The 14,614-nt window shown below is 30.9% G+C and overlaps 2 protein-coding genes and 1 long non-coding RNA gene across 3 annotated transcripts in view; 2 read left to right on the top strand and 1 right to left on the bottom strand.

The window, feature by feature from the left end:
• Nucleotides 1-746: 746 nt before the first annotated feature.
• On the top strand, nucleotides 747-5,169 carry Chmp1 (charged multivesicular body protein 1). Its single transcript, XM_072521035.1, has 3 exons — nucleotides 747-1,059; nucleotides 2,409-2,874; nucleotides 4,069-5,169. The coding sequence occupies exons 1-3, from the start codon at nucleotides 1,026-1,028 to the stop codon at nucleotides 4,187-4,189; spliced, it is 621 nt and encodes a 206-aa protein (XP_072377136.1). The 5' UTR covers nucleotides 747-1,025; the 3' UTR covers nucleotides 4,190-5,169.
• On the bottom strand, nucleotides 4,391-6,729 carry LOC140432882 (uncharacterized). Its single transcript, XR_011949839.1, has 2 exons — nucleotides 6,365-6,729; nucleotides 4,391-6,081 (listed from the first exon to the last, which is right to left on the bottom strand). It is a non-coding gene; the product is annotated as an uncharacterized lncRNA (long non-coding RNA).
• A 1,115-nt stretch (nucleotides 6,730-7,844) lies between these two features.
• The window catches only part of velo (sentrin-specific protease 6 veloren), a 50,613-nt gene continuing 43,843 nt past the window's right edge, over nucleotides 7,845-14,614 (top strand). Inside the window, exons 1-3 of the mRNA XM_072521036.1 lie at nucleotides 7,845-8,235; nucleotides 10,986-11,239; nucleotides 11,319-11,612. Coding sequence (XP_072377137.1) covers nucleotides 11,099-11,239; nucleotides 11,319-11,612 — 435 coding nt within the window. The 5' untranslated portion in view covers nucleotides 7,845-8,235; nucleotides 10,986-11,098. The remainder of the gene's footprint in view (nucleotides 8,236-10,985; nucleotides 11,240-11,318; nucleotides 11,613-14,614) is intronic.

Here is a 14,614-nt window from a genome sequence, read left to right on the forward strand (position 1 = left end):
GTTCGGAGCAAACATAATGATTTATTGAATTTGTTCAAAATATAAAAAAATAAATAATAAAATTATTTTATTTAATTTTAAATATATTATTTAAGTTTTAAAAATATAGAAAACAGTATGAAGCTCCGCTCTAGTTTACAGTACCGTCCACAAACCATACTATGGTTTGTGGTATATTATACCGTGTACTGTTTCACTTATCTTACATGCATTTATACCAATTTATATCTTAAATATACGCAATATAATCCCTTCAAAAATTATTTCATAGATCTCATAACTAAGTTTTATATGTAAATTCACAGGTTTTTGGATTTTAAAAACTTCATAAAATAATACCAATAATACTCCTTATAGCTTATATTCTTGTAAACATTGAATTTATAAATCCAGGAAACTGCTGTCATCAACTACTTCACTTGTTGATAGTAGATGGTGCTAGTGTGCTAGTAGAATATTATTTTTTAATTTACAATAACTCATTTATTAACTTATTTAGATACATTTTTAATAACTAATAAAAATAAGTGTTATAATTTAACTTTATTAGAAGTTATTTATTAGTCTTAAAATTGATTTATTTCTCTAGGACTATTAGAGCACATCCAACAAACTAACCATACCTTTAAATATAACTACAACTAAAAAGTTGAACGCAGATTTAACTGTCGGTTAACGTTATCAATCATATTTATAGGATTTTAAAAAGATCCAATCAAAATAGTGAAAAAATTGTCATTGAGAGATATTACCTGCTCTGACGTGCACCAGAATTAAACGAATCCTTCAAATTTCAAATGATTCATTTCTGTCAATGATGTCATTTTCAGTTTTAAGAATTCGAGAAATTTGTTGATTATATAGATTTTTAAGTTTATAACTATTATCTGCTGTTTTAAAAAGTGATTTTATAGTTTCAGTGGAAGTTGGTGAAGATTAATCATAAAACTAAGTAACAGAGTACAAATCTTCAAGAAATAATAACACACCTTTTTACTAAAAAGCAATATTAAAAAACATAGAATATGGGTAATGAAATGTCTTCAACTGCTATGGAAAGTATCCTTTTTGATGAATTAATGCTTGTTTTTAGTCTCTACTTATTTGTCTAGATCAATGTCAAACAGGGACGTCTTCATGTAAAAGTACAAAAGGCAATTTGTCAACATTTTCATGTCTTGTCTATAGTATATGAATTATCAATATTGTCCAAGGACAGAGTCATAAAGATTTAATTCATGGGATTTATACATGATTTGGATAGATAAAAGATGATTCATTGTTGAGAAAAACAAGTTTTTTTGCCACTTTTAATGAGGGGGAGTATGAAAGATGTGATGATAATTATGAAAGAACTTTTACTGTTACGTATGACTGTTAATACAGTCTGTTATAGATTGATACTTTTTACTCTTATTTTGTTAGTCTTCAAGGAAACGTTAAAATTTAATACGCCAAGGAAAAATTCCTCAAATGATTATTTAGTTGGGTAGCTCTAATTTCTTTTAGAATATATTAGCTTTTAAAAATATACTAATAATCTCCCATTTATTGACTGATCTATGGACAAAAATACATAAACCAATTTTTAAAGCATCTTGAACGTTAGGGGTTCCATAACCTATATGGGTCATTTGGCTTAATATTAAAAGAACATATTGTGACTAGTACAAGATTAGTTTATCACAAAAGTTCAATTTCTCTCTGTTGACTGTGGATCACAAAATTTCAGCCTTGAAACTTGGCAGAAAGAAAATAAATTTTATTTCTTTCTGCACAACCATCTCAGTCTCTTTTATTGGGTAGTTTTGACTTGTCTATGATTTTTATTTCATAATTCAACCTTACACATTTGTCTGATGTTTGCTAGCTATTTTAAATGGTGTGTTTATTACATTTTAATGTAAAATAATTGTCACTAAATTTGTGCTTAGATGGAGTTGAAAGACTGACTTAAAAAATCAGAAGATGGCAACATGTCACCAGAAACCGAACAGAGTAGTGATGAATCTTAGAGCATGTCAGGTTCCACAAATGATTGTTGAACCAAAGATGATGATGTATAATGATTGGATAACCATGATTTTATTACATTTGTTTTGGTACATATTGATGTATTTTTGGGTTTGATTGAAAAATCAATTTGTAATGACTGGGGTCACAAGTTGGTAAGAGTGGAATATGTTTTGTTTGGTAGTTTTGTTTATCTTAAAACATTCCTTGCCACCAACCACCTTCTCACCAACATTGATTTGGTAACAGGATTCTTTGCAGCTAATATACCCACTTGTAAAAGTAATTTTGATTCCTTGCCATTTGATTTTCTGGTAGGTACTTTACTTTACAACAAAAAGTGAAGCAATATTATTTTGTTTGCATACATCAGTATTTTCCTTAATCTTTCTTAGAGCACCTCTTCAACCTGAAATTTGCTGTGAAAGAACTAGAAAGAAACTCCAAGAGATGCGAAAAGGAGGAGAAGCAAGAAAAGGCCAAAACCAAACAAGCAATCCAAAAAGGAAACATGGAAGTAGCTAGGATACATGCTGAAAATGCAATTCGACAAAAAAATCAATCCGTCAATTACTTACGAATGTCTGCTAGGGTAGATGCTGTAGCTAGTAAGATCCAGTCAGCTGTTACCACTAGGAAAGTTACCAATTCCATGGCCGGAGTTGTGAAAGCCATGGATGTGGCTATGAAGAGTATGAATTTGGAGAAGATATCTCAAGTTATGGATAAGTTTGAGCAACAATTCGAAGATCTGGGTGTGCAAACGGATGTACTAGAAAATACCATGGGTCAAACTACTACCACACTTGTACCTCAAAATGATGTCGATTCACTTATGCAACAAGTAGCTGATGAAGCTGGGTATGTATATTATCTTATTTTTATGTAGTATCTTCATGTTCATTACTATTTATATGTTTATAATAACACTCATCATTTATTTTCATAGATAAAGTGATTTTTCGTCTATAAAATGCTTGAATTAGGAGAGCTCTTAGTTCAGGTCTGGGGATACTTTCAATTTTTCTACAATTCCAGTTATTACTCCCCAGCTCACGCAGTTACCTTTTTATGTTCAAAAAGAAGGCCAGCAACCACAGGTGGCAGTTACTTCTCTGATTCTACTGACTGCATCTAGAACAGATTTCTGTTTCCTAAATTCACATTGGCGTTTAGACAAGCCCCCTAATTTTTGAATAAAAATTACATAGTCTGTTATACCGCAGTATGGGAAACAAGTTTGTAGACTTTTTTCATATTTTGCCATGGAACAGAAACAAATGACATACTCAAGAATACATAAAACTAAATAAAACTAAAAAAGAAAAGAACTAAAATGTTCACCAAAGTATCATGTGATATCAAAAAATGGAACAAGGATAGAGCAAGTCATAGAACACAAGAGAGGCTTAAAATGTTTAGAACAAAGATAAGTGAAGACTTCTACAAAACCTGAGCTCGCAAAGCCAGTCTTATGAACCTACAAAAGAGAATGTCAAGAGAAAAATAAATAACTTGGGATCAGAGGTAGTACCAAATATAGAGGGATTGTAAATGGAAAGAGCTAAAAAATAATAAAGCTCCAGGACATGGCAGTATAATTGCAGAGCTTTTTAACAACCCCAATACTAACGGATCTTTTTAATAGATAGTCTAGTAATACTTCTACTAAAAAAAGGACAAATGTGACCTAAAGAAGACCACAGATGAGAAGGGTAGATGGCATCAAAAATATTTTTGGAATAAATAGGAATTGAGAGAGGTCTATGTCCATAAATGGACCATACAAATCTAAGAAGAAGATGGGTTTACATTTATTGATTTATTACAAACTATTTAAGGAAGTTTAATTATGATATGATTCATTGGAAGTTAAAGATTTAAAAAATGTTAAATAGTTTTATTGTAGGATTTTTTTTTCAAATAATTATATTTAGAAGTCCCCATTCATGCAGTCTACTGGTAGATCTGCTACCGAATGACATATCCGTCTGTCTCTTGTATATATTGTGCTAGTTTTAGATTCACTCATTCTGATGTTTGTTTTTGTCTTAGATTGGAATTGAACATGGAACTGCCAGAAGGACCTCAAAGCTCCGCAGTGAGCACCTCTACAGTTGTTCACGAACAGGACGAACTGACCCAACGATTGGCCAGATTGAGACAAGCCGAATAGAACTGCTGCTCTTAAGTGATATGGACAATAAAAATATTATGATTTATTTTATATTCTAAGCTTCGATTAATTTATCAGCCATTTTGCTGGAGATTATGAAACTTATCAATGAAAATATTTGTGTTAACTAATATATGCAAAGATGATATTGGTAATTTGAGATTATAAGAAATATAGAACTAGTTTTTGGATCGGGATGTATTTGTTTTTTTTTTAATTTCAGTTATTTTAGGAATCAAAATGCAAAAATAAAACTGTTTCTTTTTTAAAATATACATACAGCAACCTCTTTTATTTTCCTAGCATTATAACCCAACATATTTAATATAAATCTTATTTTCCACACAAAATATTCTACCAACAAATTATATAATATTTTCTCTATAGAAAACATTTCTGTACATTTGTTTCATCATTTTCCAATATGCAAATAACATTTTTTGGCGTCCTGTGTATAGTATTTTGTACAATATTTGACAGAATCTCACATTTTTTTTTTTTCACCTTTACTCCCTTGTTTCCAAGAGGTTCATGAAGGAGGCAAAAATGTAAGTCCTCTTTGTCAATTAAATATGCAACATTGGTGAAAGCCACTCGAGTGAGCCCCTCCAATAAAAGACAAACACTTGTAAAAATAACTTCAAAATGAGTGAAAACTTCATTGCATTGCAATACAGATCAGAAAATGCCCTCATTCATGAACCTTATAGTTCCAAAACAACCTTTTTTATAAGAGAAGTACCTTAATATATTTATACAAAAATATTTTTATTGATAAATTTTATCAATACACTAAATATACTCTAGAAAGAAGAGGAAAAAAGTAGATAATTCTATGTGGCTGCTAAACTTTTAACCAAAATGTCAAAAGCAAAGAATTACGAGTGAAAGTGATCGAAGAAAAAACATGTATTCTACATTTTGTAAAGTTTATTTTGTTTGTATTTAATTAATGTTAATATATTTCTTATTTGCTTAAATCTGGTGGTTTTTTTTATTATGGGCATGGTTCTTATAAAGTAAAAGAGTTAAAAATATTTTTTTTTTGGTAACAAGAGGATACGACCACACAATATATATATATATATATATATATATATATATATATATATATATATATATATATATATATATACAGTGTGTCCAATTAAGTCTGCATCATATGGGAAATTTTTTATTTTTAGTTTTATGAAAAAATTTATTCTTTATTAAGAGTTCTGTATGTTCTAAAACCTAAAATACAACCATAAAATATTAAATTTTCTCATGTAATATACGCGGTTTGTCAAAAAATGTAAAATGTGGAAATTGTTAACTCTTACATAAAATTCATACTTTTTGACAAACCTCTTATATGACTGAAAAATGTAATATCTGATGATTATATTCTAAGTATTATATCATTCAGAACTTTTGATTAAGAATCACGTTTTTTCAAAAAACTAAAAATAAAAAAAAAACATAAATGTCATTAAAAAGATCTACCAAGGCGTCTATATTGTCTTCACTCAACATTGTTAGAACCTCTATGTGTATGTCGTCTGGGCCTGGTGCTTTTCTCCATTTGATCTGTTTGATTGCCCTTACAACTTCTGACTTACTTCAATATTTTCGAGGAGGGTTCACTTTTATATTCACTTTCAGAGTTTCTAACCTACTATTGCATTTTCGCTCTCGTATCCATCATCCTCACACTTTTGTAAAAATTCTTCAACTGTCATTATTCTTAATATTTTTTTCATGAGAGATTGCAAAGTTTGTTTTTTTAAATTAAACGTTTTTGCTGCCTCTCTTTGGGACATATTTCTTGAAAAGATATTTTGTAGAGCATCTTTTAAACGCTGCTCACTTATATTTGCTCGCTCTTTTTTTTTTTCTTACTTTCTTACCATCTGCAATACAAAAAAATATCAAAATATTCACTAAAACTACTACTAAATTAGTGTGGGGCACGATCGGCCACTGCCGAATGTACCCCGTTAGGCCGGCCGAAAGTACCCCACCTGACTTTGTAAGCATGAAAAATTTATTGTGACTTTCTGGTCAAAGTTAGAGGTTATGTCAGTGCATATTCTGAAACTAGAGATTTTCAACCTAATATGAGCAAATTTTTACAAAAATATGTGAACAGCAACTATCTAAATCACATAAAATATATATTTTTTAAAAACTTACCTTTAGATTCTTTATAAGCAATATACTGTGCCTTTAGCTTGAAAAAAACGCACTTAAAAACAAAACAAATATTTGGACGCTGTTTATTGCAGAAATACCAACAACTAAAGTGAAGATGGATTGTTGCTACATTTCTAGCGAAAATTCGGCGCAAAATTCTGCTTATTTAAAATTTTATTTGCAGTGGCTGAATCTGCCTCCAGGCCGAATGTGCCCCACTCTACCCTATTCACGATCATAAAAATTAGTTTGCAGACTTCTGATCTGTGTACGTTTTTCTGTGATTACAGCGTCATCTATTGCGAATCGGAAAAATAATTCAGATACAATTTGGTTACTTTTTTACGCAAAATCCGAATCAGCAATAAAACATGTGAGTTTTCCATTTAAGATTATAAAGTTGCTCCCACCCCACCCTCAGTGGATCGGGGTGTGGGTCGTGTCTAATGTAATCCTATAGATCTTTGAAAAATATTAGGTGTCTTTTTGGTTTTTTTATCCGATGTAAATTTCGCAAAATATTAGAACGTCCCGCTTCTTTTCTCACACCCTGTATATGTAACGCATTGAAATTGAAATAAAGACACCACAGTACTCAAATAATTTAAGGCAGCGATATTCTATTACTTGATTTAAGTGCTTTTAGTTTGTGCATTGAAAAACAATAACTTTTATTGTTTTAGACCTTTAACAAGTATACTTATTTTTTCTTAATAAGATATAAGATGTTAACTTATTAAATGTAAATGTCACTTATGTCTTCATATTTCAAGGTTACGTCGCTTATGAAGCGCCCTCATATCACCATATGATTGTTTTTGACGCTGATATGCCAGATTTAATATTGAGCTTTGTGGATTTTTGATTATCGCATCTCTTATAAGATATACCACATTACAATCCCAAACAAAATTTCCAATTTTGTTTGTTAATTAGAGTTTGTGATATCGGAAAAATGCCATCTAGCATCGAATAACCAAATCATTGTAATCAAAGTCTAAATCTAACTTCAGTTGCCTTCAATCAAGGAATGAAAACAGTAGAACATTTTTATAATAGCAATAAACTCATATTAATTGTAAATAGCATTTAAAAACGAAATGCGACAGAAACAATAATTATTATACAATATTATCTTATATTCTAGAGTAAATGTGCACAACCGAGTATTAGAACATCTCCATTGCGTGACCTAACCCATTCCGTAATTAATCATTTGTCTTGCTCTTTTTACCACGTTGCCAGCATATAGCACAAGAAAGACGACAAATCAATTTGGTCAAATTTTGGTTAGATCAATTGAATTGGGCTCAACCAATAAGATGAGACTTATACCGGTTGCCATGGTTACATCTAAACAACTTTAAACCAATACAATGAATGAAGTATATCATGTGACCACGTAGTAAAACTTTATTGGTTGATATGAATCTCTTTAAATTTGCCGCCTTTTAATAGATGCATGTGAAATTATAGCCCGAAGATCCGGCAACGCTGCACACATTCTACAATAACACAGTTTTTAATGGGCTTCATTTAACGTTAAGAATCCTTTTTATTATATTCATTTACATATCATATATTTTTCAAACGTCTAGTAACTAAATAAGACTTTTTAACTTTTATTATATTGCGTCACAAAATTATTGAACGGAATTACTCTGAAGTGTAAGCCGCAAGCTCATCAGTCAACACGCCATTTTGCCGTTGGTCGATCTGTATCCTGTTATATTTTGCAAGTGTGTACGTATCTGCTTCGTTTGTAATACAAAGAAGATATAATCCTAAAATTTACAATTAGAAGATAATTATAAAACATATTGCTTAAAATAAGTGTTGTTGGCAATTGCTAGAACAGACAAGTAAATCAAGTAAGTGCTTTCAAATACCCATTAGAGGTAGAAACAGTTCATGATTTTAGGTAATTTTTTGATATACTAAAGATAAAAACGAAGATGTGAGGAATTTATGCATCAAAATCTTAATATTTAGTGGTAGTGGATGAATTTGAAGCAACATATTCGTAGTAGATATATCTTACAGTAGCTTTGAACTGAAATAGAAACAAGGAGTTGCGACATTTAGGTTATAATTCAGTGCATGATAATTTGTCTGTTCAAAGTTAAACTCTTGAATTTGATATAATTTTGCTTCCTTTAGTCCTATTTTTCTTGTCATCTCATGTATATATTTATTGTTTGGGGTTATGTTCACTAGATTATTAATGTGATATAACTTCCATATACCTTAAACAATTGGTGTTATGAGCTCCATCATAAATATAAATTGTAGCTGAAGATGGTATGTAATATGATGGTATCTAATGTAAGCAAGTCAGCAAGTAAACTATGTAAAATCCAGTCATTCTATTAATGTTCTCTTTTACACATCTTAATGTCTTACTAAATATTTGCTACAGTAGTTTCTACTGGATTACTTCTATGATCCATAGCTTTTGTCCAATCTCTTAATTGAACCAAAAACATTGTTGGTGTTGCTAAATATAAGTATATATTCAAAGAATAATGTTTTTTTATGCTAGAGCTAATAAACACATCTTTCTTACCATTTTTGTTCTAACATAGACACTAGTTATTCCTTACATCCTATAGTTTCATTTCAATACATCTACTTGTTTTGATAGAAATGACATTTTTAAAGCATATGGAACAAAACTGCCATATGATATTGTATTTAAACTAATTTCATTTTGAAAATTAATGGGATTTAGCCATTACCTTTGTAAGTTGTAGCAACTGGGATACCAAGCAAAACTGCTTTATTCTTGAAATTAAGTACCGACCTAGATTACAATGACTTATAATTGGATGGGAATGTATTTCATCCTACTGGATTATTTCAGGAGTGTACATTTTTACATAATATTATAAAAGCACATGCATATTTTATTATTTCATCCAATTCACACTTTTTTTTCTATGTATGTACCTATATACTTTCGTATTTATTAGATATTTTAAAAACTGGATGATGGAAAGAAAATTTTCGTGTAAAATTTAATCGCTGTATGCAGAACCAACACATGTCCATTTTTCTCTACATCAGGTTTTTGGAAGAATATGAGTATACAAATGTAATTAAATCACACTACAGCAAAATAACAATCTCCTTATATAACCTATATAGTAGTCAATGTGATATTTATTTGGTAATCAGCAGAAACCACATGAGTCCTGGACATATGCGGTTACAAATTTTACACCAAATATCAACAATTAACAGCCTCTGTATGCTGTATCCACAATATCAAAGACAATACTTCTAGAATGTTTATTCGCCATTAAGGAGAAGGTAGAAAACTGCTGGGGATAAAATAAAAATCACACACTCATTTGCATGCCCCTTTCTCTAATGATCAGTGGTAGATTTTAGAAAATTACACACTATTTTCCAGTTAGAGTACATTCCTTTCTCACCTGTGATAGGGATTTTGCAACTGTAAAGAGAAACATGAGAAAATTCTATATAATTTTTATGGTCCATCAAATAACAGAAATGGTTATAACTAGCAGCATAAGAAAATTTTTGTTTAAAGAAATAAAAACAGAAGATGTGATTAATTTTAAAGATTGGTGGCCTACTTTATATAAGAAAAGCTGCTTCCAGAATTTCAGCATGCAATGCAAAAGTACTCTTCAATATCAGCAAATTGTTACTGCTTCCGAGTTTATAGATGGCGCCTTCAAACACACATTTCAGCTACAACAGCTTGGAAAAATTGGTATCATTTTGCGGTCAAAACCTGCCTATCCATTAGGAAAAGTGCCCATCAAATTGAAACAAAATGGAAGACATCAAAAAATGTTCCATATTTGTTTAAAAAACAATACAAAGAATTTTATAATTTAATATTTCTTTGGGCTACTACTGCTAATACTTAACTGTTGAGAGTTTTTTGTACGGTTTGTAAATAAAATTTAGCTATTAACTTGATCAATGCTACGCAGAACGCTCATATGCCCACTTAAAAAGTGTATGAGTGGTCAAATCCATATATACGCACAGATAGTAAAATTAGCTACAAGACTTGCATATGACCGATCATGATATATGGGATAGAATTGCGCGAAGATACCAACAAAATGAAACAGATGCTAAGGGTTGTCGAAATGAAAACCCTAAGAACAATAGTGGGCAAAACAAGAAGAGACAGGGTGAGAAATACAAATGTCAGAGAGCAGTGCAAAATTCAAGATATTGTAAGATGGGGAAGGCAGCGTAAGAGGATGTGGTACAATCATGTAAGACGAATGGATGAGAATATACTCCCAAAAATTGCCCTAGAAAACAACCCGCCCGGTTCAAGACCTCCCGGAAGACCACCTAAAAGATGGAGGGATAGTTGGCAATCTACCTCCCAGGAAATTAACCAGAGGCAGCTTCAGAATTAAACAAATCAAAAGATCTCCAAGAAGTAGAAGAAGAAGAAGAATTAGCTGATACTTATTTGTAATTGATTCCTACAAGTTCAGTAAATTAATGATAAGTCTTTATAATATAGAACTTCACTACTTAAAATCATCATTGAAGTGTAGTTAAAAAAATTCATTCATTTGTAAATATTTTTATAACTTAAATTCATGTAGCTTCTTTGTTCTAGAATTATCACTATCTAAATTCTAAGGAGTATAATTAAATATAGAAAATTATCCAGTCTGCAAAGGGTAACTTGGTAGAATAATACCATGTGCCCTATACTGTAATTTTATCATTATGGCACAGCCACAGTACTTTGAAGTCTTAAATAATAGTAACAAGAATCCAGAGCAACACTTTTTCTCTAATATTGAAGATTCTACTGTTCAATACGTCATTACTCCAGATAATACTCAAGTCCAGCTTCCATCACAACAGGTACATTTATACATTTTAATAATCAAATAAGACAAACCTTTTGAGTTTTCCTAATTGCTAAATATTTAATTTTCAATAGATCCCTAACCAAATTGTACAAACCCAGATTGTACAGCAGTCCATTATTCAACAGCCCATTCAGATACAAACTCCCCAATATACTCTTATCAAAGATGGTACCATAAGGACTACGGAAGGTCAGCAAATATTCTTTGTTGAAAATGCTATAACTGATGGTATTGTTATTGAAAAACAGATTCAACACACTCAACAACCCATTGTGTTAAACCATCAAATATCGCAACCTGCGATTGCTAGGGCTCCTCTTATGAAGCCTACTCTGAATCAACAAGTGTCTTTAGAAGTAATACAAGTAAGTATTTATATTAGCTGTACTAAGTTGGTAAGCTACTAAAATCTTAGTGACATAAGAAAGCAAACCTATATGATAAGGTTTAAATCAGCATAAAATTGCATATAGTCCAAACAAAACAATAGGAGTATAACTTGACAGTGACACTGACTTATGTCAAACACTGACAGGATAAAGTTGTCTACAACAGCCTATGTATACAGCCAATGCAAGGAGATTAATATAGCTTCAGAGAATGTACAGCTGTGGCGATTGAATAGCTACATAATCTTGGAACCCTTCCATAATATCTAGTAACAGATTTTTTGAATTTTTACCTCTAATGCAAATTTTACATTAAAATTTACTCCTTATAGAGTGAAAATGGTTTGAGTTGGCAATTGCTCTTGTTTTTTTGCCCGTCATTCAAATGTGTTCTAGACATTTTGGACCCGTTTAGTAGTTTTTATTCTATTTTTTAATATGCACGAGATTTTTGACATTTAGCAAATCCACACGATACTGCGATTTTACAGTATTACAATGTAAAAATGAAGGTGTAAACTATTCAGTGACCGCAGCTAGACATTAATTTGATTTTGACATTTTAACAGCACCTAATTTCAAAATTCTAGGCATTAAGTTCTTAGAATTGTGAATATGTGTACTTTGATCATTCAAATGTAGTCAAATAATAGATGGCTGCATTAGGTAAGGTAATTAATGAAATATTTTGAATGAACATCAATATTTATTGAAAAAATAAATATGATAATATTCTATCATCTGTAAAACTGAATCATCTGGTTCTATTAACAAGAAAAAAGAGAATATCAATGTTAATTGATGCCTATTACCTCTACTTTGGAATATAAAATAAAATTTTATATTTGACTTATTGTACGGATTAAGTGGAGAAAGTGGACATGGGTCGCACCTAACGGAATTACCAACAATGAAATAGACTATTTTCTCTCAAACAACAAGGGAATATTTGAAGACATCACAACAATAAACAACGTAACAACAGGTAGTGACCATCGTATAGTTAGAGCAAAAATAAATAAATATAAATGAAAGAAGAGAGAAAAAGGTTAAAAAAAAAACAACAAGTATAGATGCCTTTAAACTAAGAACAAATGAAGAGCAATTCCGAGAGGTCTTAGCGGATAAGTTCGAATCTGATCCTTCACATAATCAAGATCAAATTGACGAGATTAATAAAAACATAAATAAAAACCTTCTCGCAGCAGAACTACAGGTCGCAAAGAAAACAAGGACTAAAGAAGACAAAATAAGCAATGAAACTAAACAGCTAATGACAGAAAGAAGACAAAAACCTTATTTTTCGATTGCAACCATGTCTCCTAAGCATTGTGTTTTTTGTTTCCTGTCAAAATATGCCTTGGTTCATTTTTTAGAGCCAAATGAATTTGCCACCCATAATTTAGGATTTTTTTAATTATGATTATTTTGGAGTTATTTTTGTAATACGACGAGGTGGCTTTAGTGACTGTTATCATTATGTCATATTGACACTTACATTTTGTTTACCTATGATTGATCATGGTTCTTAACACTTACACTGCCACCATAGTAAGAAAAAGAGGGTCCTTCTGGCCGTAAATATTTTCCCCTCTATATACACACACAATTAAAAACTAAGCATATATTTACACGTTTCTTTTCAAAAAAACGTTACTTTGCGTTTGTTAGAGATGAGAATCACCATATGATTCACGCGGCCTTGTTGGCTGATATCGTTTATTACAGCCGTGTGCATCATATGCCGATTCACACAAAAACAAGTCCATATAATTCACGCTGTCTTGTTATCTGATATCGGTTATTACAATTTTATGCCCATTCCCACAAGATGAGTCATTTCTTGCAAAAATGCATTTTCGCAAATTTCGCTATAAATGGATATTATTCATTTCCAAGCGTTAGCCCGTAGGTGTTAGTCGATTTCTCTGAGTATTTTGTGTAAATCTTTATACTGTGAAAATGAATTACGAAAAAGAACAAGAAAAATTAAATCGTCTGTGGCAGGAATATCTTTCAGATGAAGATAATGAACCATTTGAAGATTCTGATGATGAGTTTCTCCCTAGTAATTCTGATAGTTCTTTAGATAATGAACCAATTAAAAAAAAAATAAAATTAATAAATCAACCAAGTACTTCTGGCACATCAAGAAATATATCTGATAGTGTAATGGAAACAATAAATAATGTTATTGAAAATAATTTAGAAGAAAGTGAAGATGAGGATAAAGAAAGTGAACACATTGATAATAGTGCGAATTTATCGTGGAAAGACGTGAGTGGACAGTATATGAAATTATTTGATTTCACTGAAATAGATGTTGGTGTAAAAGCAGAACTACACGGTGAATATTTTGATAAAGGTCCTTTAAATTTTTATGAGTTATTTCTTACTGACGAGGTATTGGAATTAATGGTGACGGAAACAAACAGGTATGCAAATCAGCTAAAAAGTACTGTAAAATTACCCCATGCTAGAATTTCTGAATGGCGTGATACAAATGTTGAGGAAATAAAATGTTTTATTGGGATCTTGATTTGGATGGGCTTATGTCGTTTTCCTACAATTGAAAGTTATTGGTCTAAAAGTAGTCTGTACGATAATAAAATGAAAAATTTGATGCCTCGCAACCGTTTCCAATTATTACTCAAGACATGGCATTTTCATAACAACGAAATAATAACAGATGATAGATTACAAAAAATTTCTCCTTTGACAAACCTGTTGATAAAAAATTTTCAAAAACATGTTGTTCCCAAAGAGAATATATGTATAGACGAATCATTAATACCATTTAGAGGACGGTTGAGTTTTCGGCAATATATTAGTAATAAAAGACATAAATTTGGTATAAAACTGTACAAATTATGCATTGAAAAAGGATACACCTATAACTTCCAAATTTATTGTGGCAAGGATAAACTACCAAATCAATCGTCCTCTGAAAATGTAGTACTGACTTTGTCTAATAACCT

Source organism: Diabrotica undecimpunctata, chromosome 1 (genome assembly GCF_040954645.1).
Source record: "Diabrotica undecimpunctata isolate CICGRU chromosome 1, icDiaUnde3, whole genome shotgun sequence".
NCBI classification, from domain to species: domain Eukaryota; kingdom Metazoa; phylum Arthropoda; class Insecta; order Coleoptera; family Chrysomelidae; genus Diabrotica; species Diabrotica undecimpunctata.

Coding starts and splice junctions, on each gene's coding strand:
- Chmp1 (XM_072521035.1), top strand. CDS start 1,026: ATGGGTAATGAAATGTCTTCAACTGCTATGGAAA. Junction 1,060..2,408: donor GTCTTCAACTGCTATGGAAA/GTATCCTTTTTG, acceptor AATCTTTCTTAG/AGCACCTCTTCAACCTGAAA. Junction 2,875..4,068: donor CAAGTAGCTGATGAAGCTGG/GTATGTATATTA, acceptor TTTTTGTCTTAG/ATTGGAATTGAACATGGAAC.